Source organism: Puma concolor, chromosome B2 (assembly GCF_028749965.1).
Source record: "Puma concolor isolate L17-30 chromosome B2, mPumCon1.1.hap2, whole genome shotgun sequence".
In the NCBI taxonomy this organism is placed as follows: Eukaryota; Metazoa; Chordata; class Mammalia; order Carnivora; family Felidae; genus Puma; species Puma concolor.
The window spans coordinates 63,515,483-63,537,976 of record NC_141671.1 but is presented as its reverse complement, the minus strand read 5'-3'; the positions used below and the strand labels follow the sequence as shown (position 1 = coordinate 63,537,976).

Below are 22,494 nucleotides of genomic sequence, written 5' to 3'. Positions count from 1 at the left end.
TACTGGCTCCATTCCACAGGTGGACATTCTCCCCCATAACAGCCAGCCCCCCAGCCCTCAGTCTTGTCTTACATGTAGATAATCACTGTCTTCAAAAGTCTAGGCAGGCTCTTTGTGAAACGTTCCCTTTCTAAGTGCTGTTTTCTGGGTCCGTTCTAGAATTTCACTAGAAATAAAAATTTTAAATGGTGATTCTAAAATTTTTGTAATCCACCCCAATTTTATTTTTTCTTTTAATTATAACATTTGACTAACTCCAATATTTTAGCACCATTACCATTCTCCAAAAATTCCTCAAGGGCCACATTAGCCAAGGTATCTTACTTCTTATCATATGTTCATACCTATAAACTATGCTGTTAGAACAAAAACACTTCCTTCCCTGAAAAAAGTTACAGTCTTATAGAAGTTGATGAGAAACACACACGTGGAATGTTTATATAACCATAAATAGATATGTTTTTATAAGTGTTACTAGTCATAATATACTGTTTAAGGGACAAATGAGGGGCATCATGGCTTGTGTTAGATCAAGTTTCATGGACTAAGTGTATCTTTAATGTGGTTCTACAGGAGGCATAGATCTGGGGAGGGTCACAGAAGGGAGTGGTGTTTTGAATTGTTTTCTTTTTCTTGTTCTTCCTTTATTTTTCCTTTATTTTTAAAATTGTTTTCTTCCTTGGTCTTATGAGATACTATCTGGTTTTAGCTTAAATTTTCATTCAATTTGTGACTTTGTAAGAAATCCTTAGCATAGCTACAATGTTGTATCATAAAGTTATGGTGTATTTATCTGGGATTTGTTCAAAGAACTCAGAGCACTTTATAGAAAACAAATTACCCTTGAAATATTACAGTGAAGGATATGAGTATATGTTTAATTAATATAGAAATTATTATAGAAAGGTGATACATTCACGTTTAGAAGAACCAGAGATAATGGTCTTTAGAAGAACCACAGATAATGGTTCTTCTAAATCTAGTTCACTTCTTTTAGTAATATATGGGTTAAAGTTAAACCATTACAGGATACTGATTATAGGATTAATATTTCATATTTAGTGTTCCTAATAGTTTACAACAAAAGGAAAATAATATTAGAAAAGAAATATAATATGAATATAATTGTTTGAATATCTCTTTCTTTTTTACTCTCCTAAAGAAACTTATTTCTACTTTCAGATAAAAATGTAAAGGTGAGAAATGTTTGTTCTACTCTTAATCCATGCCATTGTTAACCCTTCATTTTATCCTCTACCTTCTTCACCTCTCATCTCTTGGATCTTATCTCATATTGCTCTTTCTTTTTGTCCTTGTGAAAATTTAAAAAGCATCCACATGAGGCTTGTTAAAGGTTCCAAAATGCACTACTCACTCTTGTGCTTCACTCTACATTCTGGAACCTACACGACAGACAGACACTGCCCTCTGTGAGTTCTAGTGCAGTTACGAATATGGAGGTCTGTGAGCTGCAGTCAATTATTTAAACATTTGAAGTTTAGAAAAATAAGCAGAACAAACAAATCAGAGGAATCTTAGTATCTGGATAGACCAGTTGCTTAAAGGAAAAAGAATGTGTGATGGGAAACATAAGGCAAATATCAATGACAAATGAATACTAAACATGAAAAAAAAAAAACTGGCTAAAAAGTTCTGCTGAGAAATCACTTATAAAATATTTGTTTTAATTTTTAGATACTTTTCTCAAAGGTACTCTGCTACAAGATCTGTTATGAGGAATTTACAGGAAGTCAATAACAGGAAATGGTGAGCCCAACAGAGAGTAACAAATGTGATGACAGAAACAAGGGGAAAAGAGTTGAGCTATACACTAGCCGATAGACGTAGATTTAAGAAATGCACTAAGCTAAGGAAACAAAAAAATTCCCAGGCATATGAGATAAATGTATGTAAGAAAATTCATTTTCAAAACTGTTAATAACTTTAACACTTAAAATATTAAAACTTCACGTTTTTGAAAACTTTTGGAAATATACTATCTTCTTGAAAACCACATTTTTGGTAAAACAAGCAAGCAAACAAATAAAGAAACAGATAGCAACAGAAAAAAAAACTGTCTCTCTTGATCCCAGTCAAAATAGAATAGTTAAACCCAAGTTAAATATTTCTACTCACCTACATTTAAGCATTTTAAAAATGTACCATGACTCAAATTTCCTAATTACCATAGGTACTCTACATACTACTTTCAAGTGTCTTTAATAGTCTTTGCCTTTTTATTTACTTTTACTTTTACCTCTCTCCCTTTTTCCACATCAACGAAACCAATATACCCATTTAACAGTATAATATACCACTGGCTTTGTAAATTTATTTCTATGGGTGGTTCTCTCTTTTCCTTTGGCTGCATAACTTTCTTTTTTTAATTTTCTATAATAAGGGATTTGAACATCCTTTCTAGATGTACACCTCAGTGATTCATGAATGACATTCATAAAATAATTCCTTTTCTTCTTTAAAAACTCTATTTCAAGTCTTTTGCTTTTCCTACAGAACATTTTAAATACATCTCACTGTGGTAAATTACTCTTACTATGGTAAACTTCATTTAGTCATTCATGTAAAAGTCACTTAGTAAACCCCTATTACATTCCAGGTACTGAGGATACAGCATTGAGCAAATTTCTTGCCTCATAGACTTAACTATAGTGAAAGGGGAAGGGAGAGAGACAAATAAACACATAAATACATAAAATGCTAGATGGTAATCTGTGCTATGATGAGAAAGTAAATCACAATGACAGGGAAGTCTGGAAAGTGAATGAGTTGCAATTTTATGTATTGGGACGCCTTCACCAATAAGATGATATCTGAGCAGAGATCTGAAGGAAGTTGATCACAGAAAAGATACAAGTCACAATAAAAATGAATGAAAACCAAGTTTCTCTAATTTTTCCTAATTTAAATTCTGAATAAATTCAATTCACACACTATGTTTATTACACTCTTGCTATCTTAGTGTTTTCCAAGTGTTTTCTCCAGACCTACTCCAGAATCAACTGGGGTATTATTTAAAATGTAGATTAGTTGTCTCCACAAGTTCTGAGATTGGGGCTATACCTAGGAATATGCACTGTAATTATTACTCCCTCCACCCACCATAGTTTCTATCCACATCAAATTTGAAGAAGTACTGTTCAAGATGCACACAACAGAAATCATATGGTTTATTTACCCTTTTTTTTTAAACTTTCAAATGCTTAGTGCTCATATGTCATAGCAACTTCCATATCTAGAAATGTCTTAACTTTTTTTTTTTTTATTTTTTTTTATTTATTTTTTTTTTCAACGTTTATTTATTTTTTGGGACAGAGAGAGACAGAGCATGAACGGGGGAGGGGCAGAGAGAGAGGGAGACACAGAATCGGAAACAAGCTCCAGGCTCCGAGCCATCAGCCCAGAGCCCGACGCGGGGCTCGAACTCACGAACCGTGAGATCGTGACCTGGCTGAAGTCGGACTCTTAACCGACTGCACCACCCAGGCGCCCCATAAATGTCTTAACTTTCTGGTACCTTTCATACTCCTATTAAAATATTTAAACTTAAAAATATATTTAAAAATATATCCTTTTGTGTATTGAAGCAAAGCAAGTGAACAGACGAAGCATTAAGGGCATGAAGAAGGGCAGTGACTTCATCATAACTATCTCAGCATTTCCAATTTTCTGACTCAGATGTTCCAGAATGACTGTCTCTGTCACATCTTCTAGAGCATTGCACATTGACTTCTTGAATGTAGATGGGAGAAAGACTGTTCAGCGGACACTACACTGTCTCTCTTTAATTTTTAATATTTTGGACATAAAGGCATTGCATTAAAAAGACCTGGGTTTTGCTAAGCTTATCTTCCCTTTCTTTCCCCACTAAAGCATAATTGTAGCTATTATATATCACTGCACAAAAAGATTTTGGGAATTCCTTAAGAACATTTCTTATATGATTGACTTGACCCACAAAAGACTCATTTATAATCTGTGTATAATTCTACCACTATTTGAGAAAAGACACATTAAATAAAGCCTAAGGAATGCATGGTGGAAGGGAGTGGGTAAGATCTTAGTGTATGTAATATTTCCATAGTCAAATCTATGAAATGCCCCTAAAATCTGATCAGTGAGAGTATTTCTTTTAACATATAAACAGCTTCATAGTACCTAAAAGTGTAATATACCACCCAAGGATATGATACAGTTGAAAACAGTGTATGAAACTCAACTGCAGAAGGTAATCTGTTGAATGTTCTCCAAATCTTTTTTCCAAGGTTATGGTAAGTACTATTCCATATTTCCATATTTTTAAAGGATACTTAAAAAGAACTAAATTGGGTCTAACACTTTTTTCTTCTTCTTCTTTTTTTCCTTTTTTTTTTTTTGAAGGGTAGCTGACATATACCTGAAGTCTAAAGAGCATCATTACAAATGCAATACTGTGTTCTTACTTAATATGATCATGGAGATAAAGGAATTTTTGAATAGATTTATGAGGGTTCTACAGAAAGCATCACATTGAGAACAAGTCAATATGGAAAAGAAGGAGCTGGCTGTAGCTAAGGCAGACTGATATAAAGACCACTGAAGTGAGAAATGCAGAATATTGTTTTATCAGGATGAGTCACATCCATGTTGCATAGCTCTTCTTGAGGAGTTGGCAGCTATTTAATTGGAACATAAAGAAATAGCATATATTTAATCCAGCTTCTGCTATATGGTTACTCACTAGCCCACATTAACCAGATGACACTATTTTTGTGGATGTGATAACAGCTTGCTTCCCTAATTTCTGAGATGTATCACTAACCTGAATGTACATTATTTCCCAATGAATACTGCCTATTTGACATATGGGAAACAGTAAAAAGTAGAATCGCTATCAGGGATTATTTTTATGTGTATTCTTCAGAGAAAATCATTGCCTTCATGTAGATGTCTTAGAGTGTCTTACCCTTATATGATCACATGATTATATCATTTCCAACAATGGCTGCGCAGGAGCCTGGTGCACCTCTCAACAAACACATGGGTTTCCTAGGAGCAGAAACTCTCCAAGTATTTCTTATGAGTTGGAGTGGCAAATAACTTTAATAAAAATGGTTAAATAACTAGATTTCATATAGGTAAAACATACAGCTTAAGTCTTTTCCTTTTACAGCCAAGAGGATATCTTAATAAAACTTCTATGGGATTGATTGTAGTAGAGGCAAAGGCACCAGAAGTGTTTGCACTACTCCAGTCTATCAGCTGCCAGCAGAGAAGTTTTGCTAAATTGCTTCAAAAGCACAACATATCTGCACATGCCAGAGTTGCCCCTGACATCCAGCACTTGGTTCCACAAGGCCCTTTCTGTGGTGGGGCCTAGGTGGTGCTGCTCGTGGCATCCTCCGATTTTCTCTAATATCCCACCACCACTTTACAGTGGCCATTCTCACTGTCTGGTGATTCCTTTCATCAGGTTGCTAAGGTGCTGGAATAATAATCAGAAGGACAAAATTTAATCTCTGGTTGCTAATTAATTCTTATTGAATAATGTATCATCAGTATTGCATTATATCTGATTCAAAATGGCACTCTTAATGTTTACATATACATTTTCTTCATAATCTAAAATTAATTTTGCAATGTTCCAATGCAGGGATATTAGTTTTCTATTGCTATTGTAACAAATTACCATAAACAGCAGCATAGAATAACATAAATTCATTATCTCACAGTTTCTATAGGTCAGAAGTCTGATGAGCTCAGCTGGGTCTCTACTCAAGAGATTCTCAAGGCTAAGATCAAAGTATTGGCATGATATCACTACTTCCTGGAGGATCTAAGGATAAATCCATGCTCAGGTTCATTCAGGTTTCAGTAGAATTAGTTCCTTGCAGTTGAAAGGCTGAGGTCTACATTTCCTTCCTGGTTAGCAACCAGAGGTTGTTTTCAGCTTTTACAGGCTGCCTGTACCCATTGGCTTGAGGCCCTCTTCATTCATTGTCAAAGTCAGTAATGGTAGTTGAGTTTTTAGTATGCTGCATTTCTGACCATAGCCATAGGGAAAACCACTTTTAATGGTTCATGTGATAAATTAGACCTACCCAGATAATCCAAGATAATTTCCCCATCTCAATGTCCTTACCTTTATTCACATATGCAAAATCTCTTTTGACATGTAACATAACTGGCTCTGGAGGTTAGGACATGGGCATTTTGGGAGGGGGCATGATTCTGTTTACTATATAGGGATTGACTAACTCTATAGCCCAGAATCCAAATCTGGCCTGCCACCTATTTTTGTAAATAAAATTTCATTGTGGAGCCACACTCATTTGTTTAGATATTGTCTGGCTCCTTTCATGCTCCAACAGCAGAACTAAGTAAATGGGACAGAGGTCATTATAGCTCACATGTCTAAAATATTTGCTACCTGACTCCTAACTAAAAAGATTTGCTCACCACTGCTCCAAAAATAGCAGAATTATTCTAAAATATTTTTGAAAAATGTTGACTATGTATTATGAATCAAAATAAACTGAATTTGAAATGTAAGTGGAAAGGGTGCTTACTCAAACTGAGGAATTTAGGATATAATCAAGAAAACACACACACACACACACACACACACACACACACCCCAAAAAAACAAACAAAAAAAAAACCAAAGCAAAACAAAACAAAACACCATACTAACTGTAGCTAGGGAACAAATTCTATCTCAATTTCAGCTGGTGACAGAGCCATCAATCTGTCTGTCTAGTCAGCATTTCAAGACTCTTCCATAAAAATTACCCAGAGCTTTAAGCAGAAAAAAAATCAGAAATCTCTTTCAAATGGACAAAAGGTAGGGTAGAAAAGTGATTCAAAACATAAAGGCATACAAACACCCCTTTGCAGAAATTATAGATTTACAGACTGGACTTCCTTAAGCTTTGTCAAGTGATTTTTAATTCCTTAGGTTTTTATCAGCCTTTGATAGTTTCAAAAATACCCACTGATGAGTGTTTCAAATTTCTTTTCATTGTTTCTCATGCTTATCTAATGGTAACAAACATATTCATTATAGTCTTCCATTGTGTTTGCAGCTATGATTTACAAAGGTCATAGCTCATGATTAACTTTAGTTTATACACATAAAACAAACTCCTTAATTTGTTAGCTGATCCTATTAGTATGCAAGCAAATATGGCAAAGAAAACAAAACCCATAAGCCCAAATTCCCATGAGATTCTTTTGTGAATATGACCAATTTGAGAACTACAAATAAACCTCATGGATTTTTCTCAGTCCTGAAAGACAGCAGTATCATGCTAACTAGATCATTAAAGTTTTTACTCAGAGGAAGAACTAAAAAGAAAGACAAGACCACAGAGACTGCAGGCAAGCATAGCCCAAACTGCCTCTCCAAAATGGAACAACCTAAAACTCTTATCATTTGGAAAAAGAATTCATTTTCAGAGTAACAAAGTTGATAGAGCATGAGATAACTAAAATGTATGCACTTACTTACTCTTCTAACTCATCTTTAAAGGTGGAGTTGCTATCCACCTTAGAAAGTCATAGCAGCTTAGATCTGTCAGATCCAAGGCATCCAAACAGTGGGTGTCTGTACATGTGTGTGTGTATACGTGTGCACTCGCATTTAGGGTCATTCTATTATATTCGTTCAGGTCTCAATAATTATTTTCAATAAAATTAGTAACTTTCCTTATATATCAGATAATCTAATAATATTAATGAGCATAAATGTCATCCTGAAGAAACCTTAAGTAACACTAAAAATAAAATTCTTTTTCTGGGAAAGCAACTTTGATATTTTTTAAAAGCAAGTGATTGCTATACCTAAACATGAAGGACCATAAACTCTGACTCTATAGGTCATCACAATAAAGCCATAGGCTCCCCCAAACTGAACTAAGAATAGCATCTTAGTCATTAATGATTTATGAGCTGGATAAAACTGCAATTGGCTTTGCTAAATACAATTTGGAATTTCAAGGTTCCATATTCTATTCCTACAGTTCCCAAGGGCCTTATTATATTTAACATACTTTAAACGCTATTTGTTAAAAAGCTTTTTAAAAGAATACATTTAGTTTGGAAAATGTTAACAGGCTTTTCCCTAGGCTCACTATAACTATTAATTCCCATTCTTCATTTTTCTTCTACATGGTATATGAAACAGATATACTTTGCAAGTCATTACTGTTTTCTGAGCTCAGGAAAGTACAGCACATACTTTTGATAGAAGTAAATACATGAAAGTAGACTTGATATTAAAAATATATCTAAAATAGTTCAATTTTGAAGGCAGTAACAATGATAATCTACATCTATGTAGAGTTATATTAAAATTTCAGCTTTTCTAATTAATTTCCATTTTCATGTTTATGATGTATTCACATTAGTGAAGACTATTACATTTCAGTATAGGCTCTTTGATTATCTCTTCAATGGAAACAAACTAAAATCAGTATATAAAGTATATAAGACTGGTAATAAATACTAAGATACTCAACAAATCTGTTATATATTCTTTCCCTCAATGAACAGTACTTTACAAACTCTAACTTGGATGGTAAGATGAATACAACAAGCATTAGAAATTCAAACCAGGAGAGTATGAAGGACTGTATATATTGTATGGACAAAGTGTGAAAGGTATTTATAAAATAAAGGGAAGAAGTGAGGAATCCAGCCATCCAGAGAGGCTTCATTGTGTGGTGGTTAATTGGGGTGGCCTCTGAAGACAGGTGGGCACTGGAAGCAAGGGGATAATAGAAGTGAGTTAGAATACTTGGTACCATTTTCTTCTCCAGTGTAAGCTTTTCTTCTTCCTCTCATCTTCTCTCAGTCCCCCTTTTCAACAGATTTGTCTATATTCCCTTAAATGGAGATCTTCTAGAGTGGAGACTGTATTGTTTTGAAAATCTGGTCAACTCATTCACTCAAAATTATGAAAGACAGATTTAGTTCTAAGAGACTTGTGATAATTATTTCACCATTTTTATATCCTGACTTTCATTGTCACCCCAGCGTCTAGCTGGTGCTTAATGAAGTGTATTGACTATATACTTGGGTTTTCATATGTGCAAAGTTATTTTCTGTACATGGTTTATCTCCTTTGTAAATCAGCTGACAAAATAAACCCCCAGGAGAGAAGTTTGACTCAAAGCTTATATCTCTGTTCATTTCAAATAGTTTTACTGAATTGAAATAGTGAGACTGTTTCATCAATGCTATTTTTGAGGTTACTCTTTCTTCCATTTATGAAAAAAAGTCATTTAATTAATGTATTTTTAAAATTCTCAATAATGACTTTATTTAGGAAAGTATTGTAAAAGTTCATTTACATAAGTGTTTTCTCCACAAGAAACATGATATATACTCAGACATTATACTGCTTTTTTAGTAAGCAATTCAGGGAACTAGGATCTCTTACTATTTTTTCACCAATGTTTATAACTGGATAGACATTACCCTAATAAACAATAAAAGCAAACACCTAAGTAAATAGTTTTTCAACAAATTTTGAACCGACAAAAAATAAATTCCTTATTCAAAAGCAATATTTAAAGGAATTGCCAGTTTTCAATGCAGTGATGAGATTAGGTAGAGGTAAGATTATTCTTAGGTGTACAAAGGTAGATTTTATAGAAATAAAACAGATTCTTGAAATTAAATAGAACCAGTATGGTCATATTTTGGCAAAAGTAGAAGACCCAATAGTTTAAGTATTAGTTGTGATGTTTAAGAGCTATTGCTAAGAGATTTGAGATTTTCGCTAAACAATCTAGGAAGCCTGAAGCATGTTAGTAAAAAGTGGTTTACAGGGAAGATAACTGTCATTTTTTATAAAACCAAGATTGATTTTCTTTTTGGAAACAAGAAGTTATAAAACAGGGACAATACATAAGTTTTGTAAACAACTGATGTGAATATAAATTCCATTATGTCATTCATTAAATTTCTAGATTTGGGAAAAATGACACTTTGTGTTTCTGTTATTTGTATGTAAAGGTCAACTTCCCAGGAACTTTGCAAGGAATTAAACCAAAAAAAAAAAAAAAAAAAAAAACCCAAAAAACAAAAGAACAAAAACAAAAAACAAAAAAACCAAACCTGTGTACATAGAACATAAGAAAGTGGCTCACTTTAATACAGGAAGTATAAAAGCATAATTAGGAGAACCTTAGTAGGAATCACCTTCCTTGTCTCCACTCATCAAGGATTTAAGTATGTAAAGTGAATGTATAAAGGATCAGTAGATATTTTAAATTTCTACAGGAGGACTGAAAAAAGATTAAAAGAATTTCAGTTGCAGTTAGATAGATTCAGGAAAGGGTTCTTGTCATTCTGGAATGGGAGATTTAGATTTAGATTACTGAAGCACCCAACTAGTTATAAGAAGCCTACTCTGTTCTTTGACCTAGCACTTTTAAATGCCATCCCACCCATTCTCCTGCTCTAGGGTACCTGAAGTTAATCACTCCTCTTTGTATTATGTTTATAACTTCAATTACTGCATGCATCTTAAACCTATGTAGTTACATGGCAGTCTTCCCCACCACACTTGAGACAGGTTCTTATTCATTGGGTCTCCTCTGCTGATTAGCTCAAAGCCCAAAAAAGATGTGTACGTGGATAAACAATTTAATAATTGTTATCATGGATAAACTGAAGAGAGTTTTATTATGGACAAAAGCATAGGATAATCTGACATTTTGTTTCTATATAATATAATCTTCATAACAAATTACTCCATTTACAACTCTAAAAAGTCCAGAAAATGTGTTCTGATATTATCAAATGTGTGACTGCTAACTCATCTTTAAAGGTAAGTTCTATAAGCAAGTCGACGTCACATGGATAATACTTACATTAGCCAAATGAGCTAGTTCTATCTCCAGGAATGAATCAGTTGTTTTGGGTTCAGGCCTTATTGTGACCACGATGATTTTGGAATTAACGACAGTGTAGTTTCTGAAACAGAGTAATTGTGATTAAAAGGAGAATGGATCAATAACAAATATGAACTCTCACTGCTCCATACATGTTTGGATGCATGTTAAGTAAGGAAATATATCCTAATGCATCCTAAGGAGAACAGAGAAACAATGGGCAAACAGATTTAAAGTGTGATACTAAATACTACTTATGGAAAGCTACAGTTCACTTTTTGTTATAAACAAACCCTACCTGGAACTAGGAAACTATGAGGGGAAAAAGCTATTGCTGACTGTTACCATTTTAGATGCAGGAAAGATGAAAAAGCAACAGCACTTACAAGCTTTCGATTACTTAAATCTGATTCACCTGCAAGAGAGATGGATTGTGAATTCAAACCTTCAGGCAATCTTGAAATGAATATAATCCATTTATCTCAGGTGGACTTAACGGTTTTGTTCTCCAGGAGACCAAATATTCTTCTTGTAAAGTGCTATCTTAGCGTTTTTTGGACTGTCTCAAAATTCATTACGATGAATGATTAGAATGTGGTTTAGCATGAGAGCAAGTAGAGTTTAAATATAAATAAATGCTGTTGCTAATCATTGACCATCATTCATTTCAGCAATAGAGACTTAACAGGACACTTCTTTAGCTCAATATGCTCAAAGTGAGGAATATATTCACCTTTTGAAATACCTTAACAATTACAGTTCACTAACAAAGGAATTTTAAACATATTTGCAACCTACAAAAATTATCCATAACCATGAGCCAACTCTTTCTTGTACATACAAGTTTTTATACAACATGTATAAAATGCCACACACTACCTGTTACAGATTTAAAGTTTTATTGTACTTTTAGCTATATATATATATATATATATATATATATATATATATATATATATATATCTTTCCATCCCTTCTTTTTGATTTGAAATAAACTACAGAGCATGTTCTTTCATAGAACATGCACTATTCTGTGGAATTCGTAACACGTATGTAAGATGAATTCATTTAATATTATTCCTTCTTCTTTCTTGTTTAAGGCATTATTTGCAGATAATAAAATTCACCACTTTTAAGGGGGCAGTTTAATGCTGTTAGTACTTGTTTAAACAACTGAGCCACCCAGGCACCCCATCTCTTTTAGTAATTGTATACTACTATGCAAGCATCACCACTGATTCCTCACCCTGAACGGCTTCCGTGAGCCTCTTTGCATCTTATCCCTTCCTGCCCCCAAGGCTCCAGGCAACCATGAACATGCTGTCACTATAATCACGTCTTTTCTAGAATTTCACTTAAATAGAATCATACGGTACATCGACTATTGTGTTTGAGTTAATTCACTTAGCATTATGTTTCTGAGATTCATCCATTTCGTTTCTCTTTATAGCAGAGTACTATTCCATGATATGGATATAACAGTTTGTGATCTATTCATCAATAAAAGTAAGCAACCTGTGGGTTACTTCTAATTTTTAGTATCTATGAATAGTACTATTCATATTTGGCTATTATGAATAGTTGGCATACATACTTTCTGCATAGACATCTATTTTCATATGTCTCAGGTAAATATCTAAGAGTGGAATTGCTTGATCATGTGGCAAAAGCGTGTTTAATTTTGTGTTATTGCTACACTATTTTCCAAAATGACTGTATCATCAAAATCATATAATTGTAATATTGTACAAAAATGTTGAACCTCACATTATTTGTGAAAATGTCTTCTCTAATGGAATGGTCTTTTCCATGATATTTCACCAGAAAAGAATGCTAATATGTCATTGTGTGGAGTTTACTATATTTAGTAGTAGAGTAACTATAAGTATATTTTGAGTTGGATAACATTAAAAAAAATTAATGTTTATTTATTTTTGAGAGACAGAGCATGAGTGGGGGAAGGGCAGAGACAGAGAGGGAAACACAGAATGTGAAGCAGGCTCCAGGCTCTGAGCTGTCAGCACACAGCCCCATGCAGTGCTCGAACTCACAAACCATGAGATCATGACCTCATGACCTGAGCTGAAGTTAGAAGCTTAACTGACTGAGCCACCCAGGCACCCCGAGTTGGATAACATTTTTAAATCCATCTTTAATGTATCTAGTAATGTCAAATAAATTCTTTCTTTTCAAAGTTTTAAATGTCTTTATTTTTTTTTTTTTGAGAGAGAGCAAGCAAGCACATGAGTAGGGGAGGGGTGGAGAGAGGGGGCCAGAGGATCTGAAGTGGGCTCCATGCTGACAGCAGAGAGCCCGAAGCAGGGCTCAAACCCATGAGCTGCGAGATCATGACCTGAACCAAAGTGGGATCCCCAACTACAGAGCCACCCAGGAGCCCCCAGGTAGCAAATTCTTAAACACTCAGGAGGCTTCATGGTATCCAGCCTAACAGTAAATAGTAAGAAACAACACAGTGTAAATGTGTCTTTATATTTCTTATGGGAAGGTAGTTGCAAACAGAGAGGGCTGGTTAACCGTCCTTTATTTCACTGAATACTAATTGAAGGTAAGTTGCACTGGGAGTGATATGAAAGAAAGCTCTAAATGCCAAGTTCCCTTTACAAACTTATTGTTCCCTGTTTCTCCGTGAGTAAAAGTGTTTGGGGGATCAAATGAGAATAGGTTGAATTAACAAAGCTATGAAGTGACACTGGTTCTGTTTATAATCCTATTTCTCTGCTATAAATAAAACCAATGTTAATTTAACTCAGCTGCTAATTTTAATTAATAAATGTTAGTTAAATTTGATAGCATACAGATATTTTGTATTATTTTAAAAGTTGCATAAGTGGATAGTTTACTGGAAAATTCAGATGTGGGTATTCTAAATAGGAATTTATAATTTTGTCAAGATATATATGAAGTTCTCTTTCTGTGTTTGGGCATGTGGGAATTTTGGCCCTGGGAAACGGGTATGGAAAGCAAAGTAGGTAAGATAAGCAGCCTTTTGTAGGGTATGTTACATGTTACTTTGTGTCAGGTTTATCAGCTTCTCAACTGGCCTGGTGAACAAGGTGACTCCTAGAGGACAGAGTCTGCCTTATGACTTTTCTTAAGTGTGTGTGTATGTATGTGTGTGTGTGTGTGTGTGTGTGTGTGTGATTTAGAATCCAATTGGGAATGGATGCATGCCAATATAATTATGCAGATGGATGTTCTTATCACATTTATGTGAGTACCCTCCCCCACCTTGCCCTACTAACATGTAACTATCACTACCACAACATCAATTAATGATATGTATGTCTCCTTATAAGTTCAATGAGGGCAAGATTTGTATCTAGCCATCATATATCCTCATTTGCATTTATGCTTTGCACATTTTAGTGCTAACACAGATTAGAATATCATATTAAATAAACACATAGTAAACAAAAATATCAAACTTTTGGCCAAGTTGGATTAAAACATAATGCCAATACCATGGTGTTAAAATGCATAATGAAGGAAAAAGAAGCAAATTACATTATGCAATGACTCCCTCTTTAAAAAGTGTATGGTGTATGAAATTAGCTTTAATTTATTCCATCAATTTATTCTAATTTGCATAAGTGAATAGTTGGCTCTTTATGTACCATGTCAGGCTTTGCGATCTACTAATGCTTCCTGGCTGGTACACATTTGTATTCACTGCTAGGAAAGCAGATCTTACAGCCAAATGGATTTCATGACTAAAGTAACAAAGTTCTTTTCTATATTTGAGGTTTGTGCTAGTTGGTATCTAAAACATTAAAAAATGTATAGAGTTATTCATTCAAAGGAGACTCAAGTTATTTTTCATAGTTTACAAAGGCTTAAGGGGCTTCATGTATATGAACCATATCTTAAAGAGAGTAAAAACATGAGTATAAAATGGAACACAGCTGTTTACAAGAGACTCACTTTAGGTATAAGGACATACACAGGCTGAAAGTGAAAGATGGAAAATGATGGTCACATACATGGTAACCAAAAGCAGAGACGGCCATATTTGTATTGGACAAAATAGACTTTAACTTCAACACTATAAGACAAAGAAGAACATTATATAATAATAACTGGACCAATTCACCAGGAAGATATAATAATTATAAACATATACGTACCTAACAGCAGAGCACCCAAATATATGAAGCAAATATTGACAGAATGGAAAGGAAAAACAGACAGTTACACAATAACAGATTTCAATTCAATGCCTGACTTTAATAATGGATAAATCGGGGCGCCTGGGTGGCGCAGTCGGTTAAGCGTCCGACTTCAGCCAGGTCACGATCTCGCGGTCCGTGAGTTCGAGCCCCGCGTCAGGCTCTGGGCTGATGGCTCAGAGCCTGGAGCCTGTTTCCGATTCTGTGTCTCCCTCTCTCTCTGCCCCTCCCCCGTTCATGCTCTGTCTCTCTCTGTCCCAAAAATAAAATAAAAACGTTGAAAAAAAAAATTTAAAAAAAAAAAATAATGGATAAATCAACCAGATAGTGTTTCAATAAGAAACAGAAGATTTGAACACTATAGACTTCTGTACCTAACAGCCATATAAAGAATTCCCTCTCCAACAACAGCAGAAATACATTTTTTTCAAGTGTATATAGAGATTCTCTAGGATAAATCACAGCTGCCACAAAAAGAGTCTTAAGAAATGTAAAACAACTCAAATCATACTAAGTATCTTTTCTGACCACAGTGGAATGAAACTAGAAATCAAAGGCAAAAGAAAAACTGGAAAATTCATAAATATGTGGAATTAAGTAAAACACACTTGAACAATTACTGGACCAAATGATAGGTCACTGGGAAATTAAAACTATCTTGAGACAAATGAAAATGAAAACACAATATACCCAAACTAATGAGACGCAGCAAAAGCCCTACCAAGACAGAAAAATACATGGGTAAATGTCTCCATTTAAAAAGAAGAGAAACGGGATTCCTGAGTGGCTCAATTGGATAAGCATTTGGCTCTTGATTTGGGCTCGTCATGATCTCAGTTGGTGAGTTCCAGACCCAAAATTGGCTATGTGCTGACACTGCAGAGCCTGCTTGAGACTCCCTCTCCTCCTCTCTCTCTATGCCTCCTCCCACTCACACATGCTGTCTCTCAAAATAAATAAATAAACTTAAAAAAATGAAAATAAGAAGAAGAAAGTTTTCAAATCAACAACCTAATTTTAAAACTCACAGAACTAGGAAATAAAAACCAACAATAAACTAAAACCAAAGTTAGCAGAAAGAGGTGAATAATTAAGATTAAAACAGAAACAAATGAAATATAGAGAATAGAAAAACAATAGAAAATATCAACCAAACTAAGAGTTAGTTATTTGCAAAAAATCAACAAAATTGACAAATTCTCAACTAGACTAATAAAAAAGAGAAAACTTAAATAACAAAACCAGAAGTGAAGAGAGGAGACAGTACAATTGATACCACAGAAATAAAAAAGGATTACAGGAGAATACTAAAACAATTCATGCCAATACTGAATAGCTTAGAAGAAATGGATAAATTCCTATATATATATATATATATATATATATATATATATATATATATACAACCTACCAAGACTGATTCATGAAGAAATTTTAAAAATTGAAACAGACCTATCCTATAACTAGTAGAGATTGATTCTGTAATCAAAAACCTCCCAACAAAGAAAAGCTCAAGAACAAATGGCTTCACTGAAGAATTCCACCAAACACATAAAGAAGAATTAACATCAATTCTTCTCAAACTTTCTGAAACACTGAAGAGGAGGAAATACTTCCAAACTCATTTTGTGACACCCTCCTATCAATATCAGAGAAAGATACTGTAAGCAATCAAAACTACAGGCCAACATTCCTCATGAATAGTCATGCCAAAAAAAAAAATCTAACTAAAATACCAGCAGACCAAATTCAACAACACATTAAAAAGATCATACAACATGATCAAGTGGGAATTATTTTGGGATGCAAGGATGGTCAACATATGAAAATCGAGGTGATATAACACATGAACAAAACAAAGGACAAAAACAACATGATTATCTTGATGCAGAAACAGTATTTGAAAAAAATTCACTCTTTCAGGATGAAAGCTCTCAACAAATTAGGCATGGAAGGAATGTATCTCAACACAGTAAAGGCCGTATATGAAAATCCCACAGCTAACATTATACTCAATAGTGAAAAACTGAAAGTTTTCACTGTTAGATCAGGAACACGGCAAGGATGCCCTCTATTGCCACTTCTATTCAACATAGTATTGAATTCCTAATGAAGGCAGTTAGGAAAGAAAGAGAAATATAAGGCCATCAAATGGAAAGAAAGAAGCAAAATTATGTCTGTTCATACGTGAAATGATCCTATATGTAGAAAACCCTAAAGATTCCACAAAAAGACCTGTCAGAACTAATACACAAATTTAGCAAAGGTACAGAATACAACAATAACACTCAAAAATCAGTTGCATTTATACACTAACAAATAATCTAAAAAGTAAACTAATAAGACAAATCCATTTATAATAGAATCAAAAAGAATAAAATACTTAGGAATTAACTTAATCAAGGAAGTGAAAGACTTTGTTTTAAAAACAATTTTTTATGATATTTAGTTATTTTTGAGAGGAAGAGAGAGAGAGAGACAGAGCATGTGTGGGGGAGGGTTAGAGAGAGAGGGAGACACAGAATTCAAAGCAGGCTTCAGGCTCTGTGCTGACAGCTCAGTGCCTGACATGAGGCTTGAACCCACCAAACATGACATCATGACCTGAGCAGAAGTCAGACGCTTAATCCACTGAGCTACCCAGGTGCCCCAGAAGTGAAAGACTTCTACACTGAAAGCCAAAAACAAAACAAAACAAAACGAAACAAAACAAAACAAAACAAAAACAAGAACAGGAACAAAAACAAAAACAAAACAAACAAAAAACTTACTGAGAAAAGTCAAAGAAGACACACAAATATGGGAAGACAATCCATGTTCACAAATTGGAAGACTTAATATTGTTAACATGTCTGTACTACCAAAAGCAATGTACAGATCACTGCAATTACTATAAAAAATCTCAATGACACTTTTTAAAAAAAGAAATAGAAAAAAAATCCTAAAATTCATATGGATTCTCAAAAAACCCTGAATAGTCAAAACAATCTTTAGAAAGTAAAACATAGCAAGGGGCTTCATATTTCCTGATTTGAAAACATATTACAAAGCTACAGCAAGCCAAAATAGTACGGTACTGGAATAAAGACAAATGATAGACACATAGACCAACTGAATTGAATAGTGATCCCAGATATAAACCCTCTCATATAGGCTCAAATTACCTTTGATAATGGTGCCAAGATTACACAATGGGGAAAAGATAATCTCTTCAACAAATGTGGCTGGGAAAACTTGATATCCACATGTAAAAGAGTGAAGTTGGACTCTTACATTGCACCGTATAAACAAAATTGACTCAAAATAGATTAAAGATCTAAACATAAGACCTGAAGCTACAAAACTCCTAGAAAAAACATAGGGGAAAATATTCATGACACTGAATCTGGCAAAGATTTCTTTGATATGACACCAAAAGTATAGGTAGCAAAAGCTAAACTAGAAAAATAGTACTACATCACACTTAAACATTTCTATGCAGCAAACAATCAACAGAGTGAAAAGGTAATCTGTGGGATAAGAAAGAATATTTATAAGCCATATATCTGTCAAAGGGTTAATACTGAGAATATATAAAGAAATCCTAAAACTCAACAATGAAAACAAACAATAGGATTAAAAAATGGACAAAAGACTTAAATAGATATCTCTCCAAAGATATAGAGATGGCCAGTAAGTATATGAAAAGATGTTTAACATCACTAATCATCAGGGAAATGCAAATCAAAACCACAATGAGATATCATTTTATATCTGTTAGGATGGCTACTATACAAACAAACAAACAAACCAAAACAAAACAATAAAAAACCCAGAAAATAGCAAGTGTTGGCAAGGTTGTAAAGGTATTGAAAACCTTGTGTACTACTGGTGGGAATGTTGCTTTGGAAAACAGTATGGAGATTCTTCAAAAAATCAAAAATATAATTAGCATATGATGCAGAAATCTCATTTCTGGATATACACCCAAAAAAAAAATGAAAACAGAATCTCAAAGAGATATTTGCATACCCATGTTTATTGAAGCACTATTCATTATAGCCAAGAGGCAGATGCATCATAAATACCTACTGATAGATCATAGATAGAATATGGTATATACAGTCAGTAGATCACCCAACCTTAAAAAAGAAGGAAGTTCTGTTGTATGCTCCAAAAAAGATGAACTTTGAAAACATCATGCTAAGTGAAATAAGTCAGTCACACACACAAAAAAGTAATGCATGATTCCATTTATATGAGGAAGCTAAAGTAGTCAAAGGTTTAGAAACAGAAAGTTTTGAGAGGCTGGGAGGAGGTGAAAAGAAAAGGATGTTGCTGTTCAAAGATATACAGTTTCCATTTTTCAAGATGAAAAAGTTCTAGAGATTTTTTGCACAATAAGGTGCATATAGTTAATACTACTATTCTGTGTATTTAGAAATGGTTAAAATGGTAAATTTCATGTTATCTGTTTTTTATCACACGAAAAAATGCAATGCAGTATTACAAAAAAACATCAGTGGAGGGGACTGTGAAAGTAATTGTGCAAATAAAGTGTAATCAGATAAGGTACAGTGAAAATATGTTAATGGTTTAATAAAAATATTAAAATTACTGTAGTCTTTTTCCATTTTTAGAATTATAGTTCATATAGCTTCTAAAGTGAGAGTTTTCATAATTATTTCAAAAAGCCCCTCAATTTAAATAAAACCAAACCAAAGTAGATGATTTCACATATTGTAGGAACTGAGGACTTCATTGAAATCATTAAGCTAAATATATTTGCTTTTCAAACTAAAATCAGCTGATGGCTGCTAAAAAGTAGGATTCAGCTAACTTAGAGCTTTAAAACTAATTACAATTTCAAAGTAGGTTTACTAAGGGATGTGACATCTAAAACTACAAAGAAGCTAAGTGATCAGGGATTTAAATTCACTTTCAAAAGGTGTGTCCAAATTAAATTCAGAGTTTTGTAAATTATATACTGAATGCATAATAATATTCATTAATATTAGTCATGCAAATTTGTTACTTCCATAGATGATTTTAATTTCTAGTGTTTTCACAATAGGATATTATAAAACAATACAGGATATCACAAAACTACAATATGTCATTGCAAACTCAGAATGAAGAAGCAAGATTAAAAGTTTAGGTCCTGAAACTGAAGAACAGGTGCTCTTAAGAGAACTCAACAATTTCAGGTTGATTGCCTTCAGGATGTATTGGTTTAAAAGTAATTATGTTTTTCATGTTTTGATTATTTCTAATATAATTTAGTTCAATTGCTTTTCCCATTTGCTTTTAATTCCTATAATATATGAACTCAAATGAGTTCCACTTTCTAAATATGAAAAAAATTCAGCATCATTTATCTTTATCAGGCTGGTGCACTTGACATCACATTCATGTGATTTTGCATTATTGAAAAATATTTTTTTTCCTTTTTGAAAGATAATTTTCAAATCACTACTGGCTTATGAGAACATTGTTGCTTTTGGTTCATCTTTATTTTCCCTGGCATTTTAAACTATAGTGGAATTTGCATATAATTTTAATTAGATCCTTTACAATGTCGTGAATATTAATAGCTACATTAAAATGCTCTTCTTTTTAAACAGGCTATATTTTTCACATGTCCTACAGGAAAACTACATATTACTCCTACATTAAAAAGTATTGTGAATTCCTATAAAACCATAACCTATTAAATGAATCACAAAATGGATTATTTACAACTGTTTCTTAAACTCTAGCTTGAATATATGATTGGATACACTTTTTCTTCCTTAGAAATAATTTCAGTAACATAAATTCCTAGAAGTGGCTGCTTCAATGACAATGCATCTTTAAAGCCTCTTGAGATTGCCAAATCATCCCACTAAAAGGTTGTTTCAGTTAAAAATCCTCACCAGCAGCTTGGGAACTTGCCAGGCTGTGAGTGGTTTTTAGTTTCCACACACAGGGAATGAGGCATGTGTGTGGGTGGCCTTGCCTCTCCCAAAAGACCATCTGTCCTTTGCTGGACAGCTTTCATCTATCAGGCCCCAAAATGGTCATGAGGGGCTGGGAAGAGTAACAGGCTCTCGCCTTGGTGTCAGTAGCTTGGTTCGGAGTGACCAAGTTGACTCTTAAGTATCCTTGAGTCTGTTCATACATGGTCACCTCTTCCTTGACTTTACAAGATTTTCTGCAGAACAGCAATATGTATTCACACTAACATAGAGGTACACAGTTTGTACTGCTCAAATGAATCAATACAAGCATCATAGAAGCAGCAAGACAGTGGAAGAGTCTTGGTTTGGGTAGAGAAGACGTGAAGTCAGTCACCTATTGGGCATATAATCTTGGACAGGTCACTGAACTAATAAGGACCTTAGTTTCTCATGTGTAGAAATGGAATTCTAGATGGTACGAACCGTTAAAGGGCCTTGTAGCAATACTAGCCTGGTTCTATGCTTTTTAACCATAGAAAACTATTTTAAAGAGGGATAAAAAGTAGAAGGCTGAGAATAGCACATATTTAGCTTGGACTTGAGTAGAGCACATTCTTTTAGTTGAAGGGACAATCTGAATCTACTTAATTGTAAAAGGAAGACAATCCAACAGCAAAATAAAAATTATAGCTTGAAGAATAGTTGAATGCATATTAGGGCAAGAGAAGAAAATAAATCTCTAAATAAAAGAGTCAAGATGCAAAGTTATTTCTGCCTGTGTGTGAAGGAAAATTTCTAAATCATATCTATTCAAAACATTACATCAAGTTCTCCTTCCTAGTCCCCATGAGAGAAATTATGCAAAGTATTGTTTTGAAAATGATTATATCAAGATATAAAATTTCTGGAAACTTAACAGCAAGCCTAACATTATTCTGTGTATAGGAAATGCGGTTTTTAAAGTTTCAACAGATAATTAGTAAAATGATCACTCAGGAAAATGTGTCATGAAAATTTGGTAAATGATGACTAAACATAAAGAGCAAATTTGAGTATTTTTTTCATGATGAATAAGAAGACATTTCCTTTCCTGCGGCATCTGGGTGGCTTAGTAGGTTAAGTGTTAGAGTCTTGACTTCAGCTCAGGGCATGATCTCACAGTGGTGGGATTGAGCCCCATGTCAGGCTCAGTGTGGAGTGTGGAGCCTATTTGGGATTCTCTCTCTCTGTCATTCTCTCTCTCTCTACCCCTCCCCCACTCATTCTCTCTCTTTCTCTCTCTTTCAATAATAAATAAGCTTTAACAAAAAATAAATAAATAAAATATTCCCTTTCCTATTGGGTTCAATTCACATAGTACAATTTATACGGTAAAACAACAAGATATATATATTTTATTCCTCTGCTCCTAAAATAGTTGTACGGTATATACCCTAAATGTCTATGTACCTAATTATTTTAAAAATGGCTTATGTAGACTATTCTATCAGA

The 22,494-nt window shown here is 33.8% G+C and overlaps 1 protein-coding gene across 4 annotated transcripts in view; it reads right to left on the bottom strand.

Annotated features, from left to right (window-relative positions):
* Positions 1-22,494, bottom strand: part of ADGRB3 (adhesion G protein-coupled receptor B3) — a 731,624-nt gene that overhangs the window by 292,448 nt on the left and 416,682 nt on the right. For all 4 annotated transcript variants that reach the window (XM_086707169.1, XM_086707168.1, XM_086707167.1 and 1 more), the window contains one exon: positions 10,878-10,980. In XM_086707169.1, the coding sequence (XP_086563295.1) occupies positions 10,878-10,980 (103 nt within the window). The remainder of the gene's footprint in view (positions 1-10,877; positions 10,981-22,494) is intronic.